The sequence below is a fragment of the Rhinoraja longicauda genome, chromosome 10, assembly GCF_053455715.1.
Source record: "Rhinoraja longicauda isolate Sanriku21f chromosome 10, sRhiLon1.1, whole genome shotgun sequence".
Lineage (NCBI taxonomy): Eukaryota > Metazoa > Chordata > Chondrichthyes > Rajiformes > Arhynchobatidae > Rhinoraja > Rhinoraja longicauda.
In genome coordinates, this window is record NC_135962.1 from 57,960,242 (window position 1) to 57,972,652 (window position 12,411).

General features: G+C 48.6%; 1 protein-coding gene across 3 annotated transcripts in view; it reads right to left on the reverse strand.

Moving 5' to 3' along the window:
• The window catches only part of efcab11 (EF-hand calcium binding domain 11), a 69,687-nt gene that overhangs the window by 25,503 nt on the left and 31,773 nt on the right, over window positions 1-12,411 (reverse strand). The window contains exon 6 of one of the 3 annotated variants that reach the window (XM_078406936.1): window positions 973-1,700. The exons of 1 other annotated variant lie outside the window; for it this stretch is intronic. In XM_078406936.1, coding sequence (XP_078263062.1) covers window positions 1,685-1,700 — 16 coding nt within the window. In that variant the 3' untranslated portion in view covers window positions 973-1,684. One more of the 3 variants, XM_078406933.1, reaches the window with a different exon arrangement.

The following is a 12,411-nucleotide window of genomic DNA, read 5'->3' on the forward strand; positions in this document are numbered from 1 at the left end:
TTAAGTCCCGCAGCCGAGCCGCACCGGGCGATGTAAAGTCCCGTGGTCGAGCCGCACCAGCAATGTAAAGTCCCGCAGCCGAGCCGCACCTGCGATGAAAAGTCCCGTGGTCGAGCCGCACCAGCGATGTTAAGTCCCGCAGCCGAGCCGCACCGGGCGATGTTAAGTCCCGCGGCCGAGCCGCACCGGGCACTGTTAAGTCCAGCGGCCAAGCCGCACCAGCGATGTAAAGTCCCGCGGCCGAGCCGCACCGGGTACTGTTAAGTCCAGCAGCCAAGCCGCACCGGGCGATGTAAAGTCCAGCGGCCGAGCCGCACCGGGCGATGTTAGGCCCCGCAGCCGAGCCGCATCCCGCGCCGTGAGGAAGAGAAAAGTTTCCCCCACCCCCCCCGCCACCCCCCACCCACACCACCACCCCCCCACTCATACACAACCAAAAAAAAATACAAAAACCATCCCAACACCGACACACAACAAAAAAAAAGGAAAAAAGACGAACAGACTGCTAGCGAGCCGCAGCCGTTAGGCGCCGCCACTTCATTGAGGTTTTTTTGGAGGAGATCATCATCATATCATATATATACAGCCGGAAACAAGCCTTTTCGGCTCTCCAAGTCCGTGCCGCCCAGTGATCCCCGTACATTAACACTATCCTACACCCACTAGGGACAATTTTTTTTTTTTTTTTTAACATTTACCCAGCCAATTAACCTACATACCTGTACGTCTTTGGAGTGTGGGAGTAAACCGAAGATCTCGGAGAAAACCCACGCAGGTCACGGGGAGAACGTACAAACTCCTTACAGTGCAGCACCCGTAGTCAGGATCGAACCTGAGTCTCCGGCGCTGCATTCGCTGTAAAGCAGCAACTCTACCGCTGCGCTACCGTGCCGCCACAAAGGTGATTGATGAGTCAGTGGATGTTGGCTACATTCAAGATTCAAGATTCAAGATTCAAGATAGCTTTATTTGTCATCCAATATTGGACGAAATTCAGTCACCCACAGTCCAACAATAAAAGCATTAAATAAGCATTAAAATTACACAACCCCAAAAAACCCCCAAAACACAGTCCAACAATAAAAGCATTAAATAGGCATTCAAATTACACAACCCCAAAAACCCCCAAAACACAGCCCAACAATAAAAGCATTAAATATGCATTCAAATTACACAACCCCAAAACCCCCAAAAACACAGTCCAACAATAAAAGCATTAAATAGGCACTCAAATTACCCAACCCCAAAAACACACAAAAAAAGAAACATCCATCAAAGAAACATCCATCACAGTGAGTCTCCTCCAGTCCTCTCTCTCCTCACTGTGATGGAAGGCCACAATGTCTTTCCCTTCTCCTGCTGTCCTCGCCCGCAGTCAGGTTGTTGTGGTTGCAGGCCGCACCGGACGGTCCACAGCGGGCCAAGCCTAAGGCGCGTCGCAGCCGCTCCCGCAGCCTCCGAAGACGGCCGGCTCCGCTGATGATAAGTCCGATCCGGGGTGGGCGAACACGCTGTCGCTGCCGCTGTTGTTGCACGTCGGGGCGGTCGTGGCTCCCGACATTGAAGCCCCCGCCCAGCAGAGAAATATCCCGCGGCCATCTTAGGCCGCGCCGGACGGTGAAATGTCCTCGACCCAAGCCCCGCGATCCGGGGCGGGCGAACACGTTCGATCCAGTAAACGACCTCATTGTGGGCTCAATCTTCGAGATTAAGATGCATGGGAGCCTCAGTGACGGTCCTTTGGATGTAGAACTGGCTCAGCCACAGAAGGAAGAGAGGGTTGCGAGGAAGGGTGTTGTTCTGCATCGAGGTCTGTGAGCAGTGGAATTCTACAGGGATCTGTGCTGGGACCTCCACTCTTATAGATGACTTGGACGTAAATGTAGATGGGTTCGTCAGTAAGTTGGCCAACGGCACCAAAATTGGTGGAGTTGCAGACAGTGAGGAAGGCTGCCAAAGTGCTGAGCGGGATATGGATCAACGACGGAAATGGGCAGAGTAAATTCTTTAGTCAGAGGGAGGTGAATCAGCGGAATTCATTGCTACAGACGGCTGTGGAGGCCAAAAGTCAGTGGGTATTTTTAAGGCGGAGGTTGACAGATTCTTGATTAGTTCGGACTTCAGGGGTTATGGGGAGTGGGGTACGCTGGGATATGTACAGGGATAGGCTTGCGGATCTGTATGCAAAAAATGTATTTCACTGTGCCTGTAGACACGACAATAAATAAAGCATTGGACCATTGGAAGGCAGGAGAATGGGTTGAGAGGGAAAGAGAGATCAGCCATGATTAGGGTTGCCAACTGTCCCGTATTAGCCAGGACATCCCGTATATTGGGCTAAATTGGTTAGTCCCATATGGGACCGCCCTTGTCCCGTATTGGGCCCGGGGGACGCTGTAGGCCCGGACACTGTAGGCCCATGGGCCGCTGTAGGCCCAGACACTGTAGGCCCGGACACTGTAGACCCAGACACTGTAGGCCCAGATACTGTAGGCCTGGACAGTGCAGGCCCAGACACTGTAGGCCCAGACACTGTCGGCCCGGGCCACTGTAGGCCCAGACAGTGTAGGCTAATGGAGTGTGTTCGGGGAGCAGGGGTGAGTGTGTTCGCCGAACGGAGGTTGCGTATCAACCCGCCTCCCGGCCTGGGCGACCGCCATTGGTGGAACGGGAGCGCGTGCTCGCTGGCTGGGTGAGGTCACGTGGGGCGCGGGAGGTGACGTCACCTTTTGTCCCTTATTTGGGAGTTAGAAAGTTGGCAACCCTAGCCATGATTGAATGGCAAAGTAGACTTGAATGGCCTAATTCTGCTCGTATATCTTACGAACATGAAAAATAAGCATCTTCAACAGTGCAACAATACGTTTAAACCTCCATTTTACGCAACGCAGTGAGATTTGAACTTGCACCTTGGCCGCTCAAGAGACACACATCCTTTCTGACGAAGGATTCCTGTCGGGAAATAAAACCTCCCGGAAAGGCACTTTTCCTTTGGTCAACAGTTGCTTCGGCAGCAGTCACTTTCTTTCCCAGCCCGGTAGTTGAAAGAATTTTAATCCGTTGGAAAATAACTGAAGGATTACAAACTCTGCCATTCAAAGTCCGGGGCCTAGATTATTTTATTTTTATAACGACATAAAAGAGCCAATGATCTCAGCCAAGAGGTATTTGACCACACCTCTGATAAGATATTGATCCCAGACATTGGGAGCCAAGATCAGAATTATTCACATCATTCCAAGCTAAATGTTTTTGTAGCAATGTAACCCACAGACTGAGGATCAGAGGTTTAGTTTAGTTTAGAGATACAGCGCGGAAACAGGCCCTTCGGCCCACCGGGTCCACACCGACCAGCGATCACCCCGCACAGTAACACTATTCTACACACACTAGGGAAAATTTACACATACACCAAGCCAATTAACCTACATACCCGTACGTCTTTGGAATGTGGGAGGAAACCGAAGATCTCAGAGGAAACCCACACGGTCACAGGGAGAACATATAGACTCCGTACAGACAGCACCTGTGGTCAGGATGGAACCCGGGTCACTGGTGAGGGTTGTAAGGCAGCAACTCTACCGCTGCTCCACAGTGCTGTCATTATTTTACCGTCATTGAAACATCCAACAGATGTGTAGACGCTGGTGTAATGTGGGAAATAGTCAATTTGCAGATACCAATGTCCCATAAAAAACAACGCGAAACGATGACAAATGGACACACAAGAGACGTCAAATGCCGGAATCCTGAACTAAACACAAAAGTGCTGGAAGAACTCAGCCCGTCAGGCAGCATCTGTGGAGGGAACGGACAGGTGACGTTTCAGATCAGGAACCTGCTTCAGGCGTCTGTACATTCTCTCCACAGGCGCTGCCTGACCTGCTGTGTTCCTCCAGCATTTTGCGTTTTGCTGAGTATGAGATGATATCTGGATTAGCGATGAAAGGCATAATGTGCTGGAGTAACTCAGCGGCTCAAGCATCTCCGAGAAACATCCCTCACTCCTCACCTCTCTCCACCAGTGCTACTTTTTGCTCCATCCCACAGTCATAGTGTGGAAACAGGCCCTTCGACCCAACTCACCCATGCCGATCAACATGTCCCAGCCATACTAGTCCCACCTGCATGCATTTGGTCCATATCCCTCCACATCTATCCATGTACCTGTCTGAATGTTTCTTAAACATTGCAATAGCACCTGACTCCACCGGCAGCTCGTTCCATACACCCACCAACCTTTGTGTGAAAACGTTACCCCTCAAGTTCCTATTAAATCTTTCCTCCCTCATCTTAAACCTATGTGCTCTGGTTCTCGATTCCCTTACTTAGAGCAATAGACTCTCATAAGATCATAAGATCCATAAGAACATAAGTGATAGGAGTAGAGTAAGGCCATTCGGCCCATCAAGTCTACTCCACCATTCAATCATGGCTGATCTATCTCTCCCTCCTAACCCCATTCTCCTGCCTATAGTATAAGAAAATAACTGCAGATGCTGGTACAAATCGATTTATTCACAAAATCCTGGAGTGACTCAGCAGGTCAGGCAGCATCTCGGGAGAGAAGGAATGGGTGACGTTTCGGGTCGAGACCCTTCTCCCCATAACTTCTGACACCCGATCTATTTACCCGATCTATTCCAGTTTTTTTTTCTTTTGGCCTGGGAACTATAGGTCAATGGTCCGACCCCGAAACGTTGCCGGTCTATTTCCTTTCACAGGTGCTGCCTGACCTGTTGAGTTCTTCCAGCTCTTTTTGTGTTTTGCTCAAGGTTTCTAGTCCTTGGAATTGCTGCTGAAGGCAGAACTCGACAAGGCAATCCAACAGTTGTGTAGACGCTGGTGTAATGTGGGAAATAGTCAATTTGCAGATACCAATGTCCCATAAAAAACAACGCGAAACGATGACAAATGGACACACAAGAGACGTCAAATGCCGGAATCCTGAACTAAACACAAAAGTGCTGGAAGAACTCAGCCCGTCAGGCAGCATCTGTGGAGGGAACGGACAGGTGACGTTTCAGATCAGGAACCTGCTTCAGGCGTCTGTACATTCTCTCCACAGGCGCTGCCTGACCTGCTGTGTTCCTCCAGCATTTTGCGTTTTGCTGAGTATGAGATGATATCTGGATTAGCGATGAAAGGCATAATGTGATGAAAGAAAATAACTGCAGATGCTGGTACATTGTATTGCTGCTTAGAGTTATAAAGTCATAGAGTGATACAGTGTGGAAACAGGCCCTTCGGCCCAACTTGCCCACACCGACCAACATGTCCCAGCTACACTAGTCCCACCTAACTGCGTTTGGTCCATATCCCTCCAAACCTGTCCTATCCATGTACCTATCTAACAGTTTCTTAAACGTTGGGATAGTTCCCAGCCTCAACTACCTCCTCTGGCAGTTCATTCCATACACCCACCACCCTTTGTGTGAAAAAGTTACCCCTCAGATTCCTATTAAATCTCTTCCCCTTCACCTTGAACCTATGTCCTCTGGTCCACCATTCCCCTACTCTGGGCAAATGACTCTGTGAATCTACCCGATCTATTCCTCTCATGATTTTGTACACTTCGTAGAAGGACAACGATTCCCGAGGGTCGCCCGTTACTCTTGTTACTGTACCTGTTCTCCCGTGTTCCAAGTGCAACTGGTAATGGGCTAATTAGAGTCCTTGCTGTCTTTGCGGCTCACTGCAAAAATCAAAGGGGACCAAGCCAGGTGGCAGAGTGAAAGGTAAATACCTCTGCCGCTCAAAGGACACCTGGATGTTCGACAATTTTCCTTCTCTCCGGGGCTAATTATAAACCACGGGGGAAAATGCAGCAAGCAGCTAACTGAGGCCGATTGAATAACTGAGAAAGCATGGGAGCGGAGCGCAAAGCAAGCGCCACAAGATTTGGGTCTATTATTAGTTTAGAGATACAGCGTGAAAACTGGCCTTTCGACCCACCGAGTCCGCGCTGACCAGCGATCCCCGCACATTAACACAGCCCCACACACACCAGGGACAATTTACAATTTTACCGAAGCCAATTAACCTACAAAACTTGTACGTCTTTGGAGTGTGGGTGGAAACCGGAGCGCCCAGAGAAAACCCACGCAGGTCACGGGTAGAACGTACAAACTCCGTACAGACTGCACCCGTGGTCTGGATTGAACCTGGGTCTCTGGCGCAACTCTGCCGCTGCCCCACCGGTTTACACCGAAGATAGACACAAAAAGCTGGAGTAACTCAGCGAGTCAGGCAGCATCTCTGGAGGAAAGGAACAGGTGACATTTCGGGTCGAGTCCCTTCGGGTTTCAGGTCAAGGCTGGGTTTATCATTGTCACGTGCACCGAGGTACAGTGAAAAGCTTTGTTTTGCATGCTATCCAAACAGATCAGACAATAGATCCAAACAGAAGACAAAGCAGGAAAATGTGGTTGAGAAGGAAAGATAGACTTGATGGGCTGAATGGCCTAATTCTGCTTCTTTGACGAATGAACTTACAAGATCAGACTTTCCATCTACCTGATTGGAGACCTTTGAGATTGAGCTGAGTTTAGTTTGAGTTTAGCTTATTGTCGTGTGCACCAAGGTACAGTGAAAAGCTTTTGTTGCGTGCTAACCAGTCAGTGGAAAGACAAGACATGATTACAATCGAGCTGTCCACAGTGTACAGATACATGACAAAGGGAATAACGTGAGCAACGTTTAGTGCAAGATAAAGCAAGTAAAGTCTGATCAAGTCTGTTCAGGACTGCACTGGTTGTAGGTTGGACGGTTCAGTTGCCGGGTAACAGCTGGGAACAATCTTTAAGTGGACTTTAGATAGACAGAAAATGTCTCAAATAACTCAGCGGGACAGGCAGCATCTCTGGAGAGAAGGAATGGGTGACGTTTCGGTTCGAGACACTTCTTCGGACTGGTTAGGGATAAGGGAAACAAGAGATATAGACGATGATGTAGAGAGATAAAGAACAGTGAATGAAAGATACGCAAAAAGGTAACAATGATAAAGGAAACAGAAACATAGAAGATAGGTGCAGTAGGAGGCCATTCGGCCCTTCAAGCCAACACCGCCATTCAATATGATCATGGCTGATCATCTAAAATCAGTATCCCTTTCCTGCTTTTTCCTCATATCCCTTGATTCCTTTGGCCCTCAGAGCTAAATCTGACAGGCCATTGTTAGCTGTTTGTTGGGTGAAAACGAGAAGCTAGTGTGACTTGGGTGGGGGAGGGATAGAGTGAGGGAATGCCGGGGCTACCTGAAGTTAAAGAAATCAATATTCATACCACTGGGCTGTCGGCTGCCCAAGCGAAATGTGAGATGCTGTTAAGTGGACTTTATCGGACTTCAATGTTACATCTTGCACTAAATGTTGCACCCTTTATCTGTGCATGTGGACGGCTTGATTGTATTCACGTATAATCTTTTCTTTGACTGGATCGCACGCAAACAAAAGCTTTTCACTGTACCTCTGTGCACGTGACAATAATAAAAAAGTAAACTAAAGCTGGAAAGAGTTGACGATAGCCTGGCATAAGTGTGGAGTTAGTGTAAGCGGGTGTTTGATGGTCTGCATAGACCTGCTGAGCTGTAGGGTCTATTAGAACATAGAACAGTACAACACAATAACAGGCCCTTCGGCCCACAATGCCTGTGCCGAACATGATGCCAAGACCATCACTTATCTATCTGCACATAACCCCATATCCCTCCATTCTATGCATACCATGTGCCTCTCCAAAAGTCTTTTGAATGAACTAACATCTGCTTTGACCATCTGCATCTGCTAACATCTGCTTTGGGGCTGTGTGTTCCAGGCACGCCCCACCCTCTGTGCAAAAAACACTTGTCCCGCACATCTCTCCTTTAAACTTTGCCCACTCTCATCCTGCATGTTTTCATGCTGCACGATGTCCTGTGATAACTGATGCATGCAGCCTAATGAAACTCTTGGTCTTTGATCTCCCGTCTCCGCTTTGATACCAGTAACTATTATTACATTGAAGATAGACCACAAAAAGCTGGAGTAACTCAGCGGGTCAGGCAGCATCTCTGGAGAGAAGGAATGGGCGACGTTTCGGCTCGAGACCATTCTTCAGGTCTCGACCCATCGAAACATAGAAACATGGAAAATAGGCGCAGGAGGGGGCCATTTGGCCCTTTGAGCCAGCACCGCCATTCATTGTGATCATGGCTGCAATTCTTTGTTTCTACTAACCACTGTCATAGGCTCCTTTCAAACAACATAGAACAGTTCGGCACAGGAACAGGCCCTTTGGCCCACAATCTTAGTGCCGACCATGTTGCCAATTCAGCCTATATTTGGTCATATCTCTCCACTCTTTGCATGTTTGTGCGTCCGTCTATATGCTTCTTAAACGTTGAAATAATGTCTGCTTTTACCATCACCCATGGCAGTGTGTTCCAGGCATCTACCACTTAGGGTTGCCAACTGTCCCATATTAGCCGGGACATTCCGTATTTTGGACTTAATTGGTTTGTCCCGTACGGGACCGCCCTTGTCCCGTATTAGGCCCGGGGGGTGCTGTAGGCCCGGACGCTGCAGGCCCGGACAGTGTAGGCCCGGAGGCCCGGGCGCCGCCTAATGGAGGTTGCTTAGCAACCCGCCTCCCGGCCCTGGCGGCTGCCATTGGTGGAGCGGGAGCACGTGGCCGCTGGCTGGGTGAGGTCACGTGGGGCAGTGACATCACCTTGTCCCTTATTTGGGAGTGAGATAGTTGGCAACCCCTACTACCACTACAGCAGCTGCAGTTCTCTCAGTTATAGAGTCACACAGTGTAGATACAGTTCCTTCCCAATTGTGTCTACAGACATATTTTTGTCTTCCTTCATAAACATCAGGACCTTCAGCCCCTCTTCGACCGTAATACTGATAATTACTTTACTTTAGATTTTAGAGATACAGCATGGAAACAGGCCATTCGGCCCACCGAGTCCGCGCCGACCAGCAATCCCCGTACACCAACACCATCCTATGTACTTGGAGCGGGGGAGGAAACCGGAGCACCCGGAAGAAACCCACATGGTCACTGGGAGAACGTGCAAACTCCCTACAGACAGCACCCATAGTCAGGATCGAACCCTGGTCTCTGGCGCTGTGAGGCAGCAACTCTACCGCTGCACCACTGAGCAAACTTTTTGACTCTCTCTCTTCCTTCAAGCTAATCTTTGATTCAGTGACTGCCCAAACACACCTCCGTGGCCTTGTGCCTGATGCAACATTTTGTGCGAAAATGCTCTCACAGCACAGAGCAAATATGATGTCACTCCAGCACATTGTGTCTACCTGTGATGGACTGCTCATTGCTTGTGGTATTTTCAAATGCAATGGCAACATAAGAAGGGACAAGGACCTGCCTAGAGATACAGCGTGGAAACAGGCCCTTCGGCCCATCGGGTCCGCGCCGACCAACGATCCCCCCACATTATCCTACACCTACTAGGGACAATTTTTACATTTGCCAAGCCAATTAACCTACAAACCTGTACGTCTTTGGAGTATGGGAGGAAATCGATGATCTCGGAGAAAACCCACGCAGGTCACGGGGAGAACGTACAAACACTGTACAGACGGCACCAGTATGCGGGATTGATCCCGGTTCTTCGGCGCTGCACTCGCTGTAAGGCAGCAACTCTACTACAGCGCCACCGTGACCGCTTCCTTTGAGAATTAAGGCGGGGGGGAGGGGGTAAAAAGACACAAAATGCTGGAGCAACTCAGCGGGTCAGGCAGCATCTCTGGAAAACATAAATAGGTGATGTTTCAGGTCGGTGCCTTTTTTCAGTCTTGTCTGCAAAGAAAATTCCCCTTACAAATTCAAGTACCATTCACACTTGTGTCCTGCCCATTAAACTGTAGAGAGGGAGAGAGACTTGACTGCTACAATAACAGGTTTACTCTGGTCTTTCTTTGATCCGCAGTCCCACGGTTATTTATCTCATTGAATTATGCATCTTATCCATTGAGACTAAAGAGCCTCTTGTTTTACTAACCAATTCATAGGCAAATTGCATGAAATGGTGGAGAACTCTGAACAAATTGGTATTTCTAACAACGGCACTTTCATCTGATTTCAAGTGCCATTCTCGATATGATGAAATTTGTACTGCTCCATTCAACATCTCCAACCAAGCATATTCTTTGGAGAGTGACTGATGTTTAGAACTGATTGATTAATACATGTTGTACCAGACGCAAAACTACATATGTAGGTGTGTGTGTGTGTGCGCCCATGTGTGTGTGTGTGTATGTGTAGTAAGGAACGACAGATGCTGGTTTACACTGAAGATAGACACAAAATGCTGGAGTAACTCAGCAGGACAGGCAGCATCTATGGAGAGAAGGAATGGGTGACGTTTCGGTTCGAGACCCTTCTTCAGACGTGTGTGTGTGTTTGTGTGTGTGTGCATGTGCGCATGCGTATGTGTGCGTGTGAGTGTGTGTAAGCGTTACAGTAAGCTGGGGAATATTCTTTCTGGGTTATATTAGGCAACAATCGATGAATGGAGGCACAAGGAACAGCAGATGCTGGATTACAAAATATAACAAAGTGCTGAAGTAACTCAATGGGTCAGGCAGCATCTCTGGAGAACATGGCAAGGTGACGTTTGGGGTCAGGACCCTTCTTCAGACTGATTGCGGTGGGGGGGGGGGGAGGTGAAGCTGGGAGAGAGGTGGGGAGGGGCAGGACAAAGCCAGGCAAGTGATAGTCTGAAGAAGGGTCTTGACCCAAATCGTCACCCATTCCTTCTCTCCAGAGATGCTGCCTGACCCGCTGAGCTAGTCCAGCATTTTGTGTCTATTTCCAGGCAGGTGTTAGGTGGATCCTCACCTGTGACCACCTATCACTCGTCTGCTGGGCTGAGAGAAAAAAAGGTGGGCTGGAGCAGAGAAACCTGCATTGACTAGATGGGCCAAATGGCTGCTGCCTATGCTGTGAGTTATGCGTTGACATCTTTACTTCCAACATGCATTTCCCGTGAATGCTTTCCTGATCCTGTATCTGTGATGATAACTGGCTATAACAATGTCAACCTGTCATTAAATCCTACCTTCGGTGGAGGCTGGTGGGTATAAATAGTATGACAAGTTTGCACAATCTGTTGTACAATAGAAATTTATACCAAAAAAGTTGTGGCATATTTTTAAGGAAGAAATAGATAGATTCTTGATTAGTACAGGTGTCAGGGGTTTTGGGGAGAAGGCAGGAGAATGGGGTGAGGAGGGGGAGATAGATCAGCTATGGTTGAATGGCGGAGTAGACTTGATGGGCCGAATGGCCTAATTCTGCTCCTATCACTTATGAACTTATGACAGATTTTTGTTTTTGGTTAACTAAGCAGCCCTATGCAACTATCTATGTTCTTATTTCAAAATTGTTATGATAAATCTCATGCTCATTTGTAGAATTATCCAGTTTGCAGGGAGTAGACTTTAGACTTTAGAGGTACAGCTTGGAAACGAGACCGCGCCGACCATCGATCACCCTGTACACTAACACTATCCTACACACTAGGGACAATTTACAGAAGCCAGTTGGCCTACAAACCTGCACATCTTTCGAGTGTGGAAGGAAACCGGAGCACCCGGAGAAAACCCACACGGTCACTGGGAGAACATACAAACTCCGTGCAGTCAGCACCCGTAGTCAGGATGGAACCCGGAGTCGCTGGCGCTGTGAGGCAGCAACTCTACCGCTGCGCCACCGGGCTGCTCTTGTAACACTCGATTTTCAGTTGTAGGTGATTTTTCACCTGGTGTTGGCATTAGGCAGTCCTCAATGAGATGCTTAGTTTAGTTTAGTTTTGTTTAATTTAGAGATACAGCATGGAAAATGGCCGCTCCGTCTGTCGAATCCTCTCCCACCATCGACCACCCGTTAACACTGTGATTGTGTGTGAAATTGCTTATTTTTATTGCTCTTATTGCCGGAATGTGGGTGACCTTTCATTTCACTGCACATCTTGTATGTGTATGGGACAAATAAACTTGACTTGACTTGACACTAGTTCTGTGTAATCTCACTTTTGCATCCACTTCCCTACACTCTAGGGACAGTTTACAGAAGTCAATTAATCCACAAACCCACCCGTCTATGGGACGTGGGGGGGGAAACCGGAGCACCCGGAGGAAGACCACGTGGTCACAGGGAGAACGTGCAAACTCCACACACACACACACAGACAGCGCCAGAGGTCAGGATCGAACCCGGGTCTCTGGCGCTGTGAAGCAGCAGCTCCACCAGCTGGACCTCTGTGCTGTTCGAGGACCTAACTTAATTTCTCCACACATTACTCATCAATAAAATGTCTGGTAACTTAAGCAGAATGCATCCATATCCCTTCCTTGGGACAAGATAGTCTTATATAGGTGTATAAAACCATGAGACAAA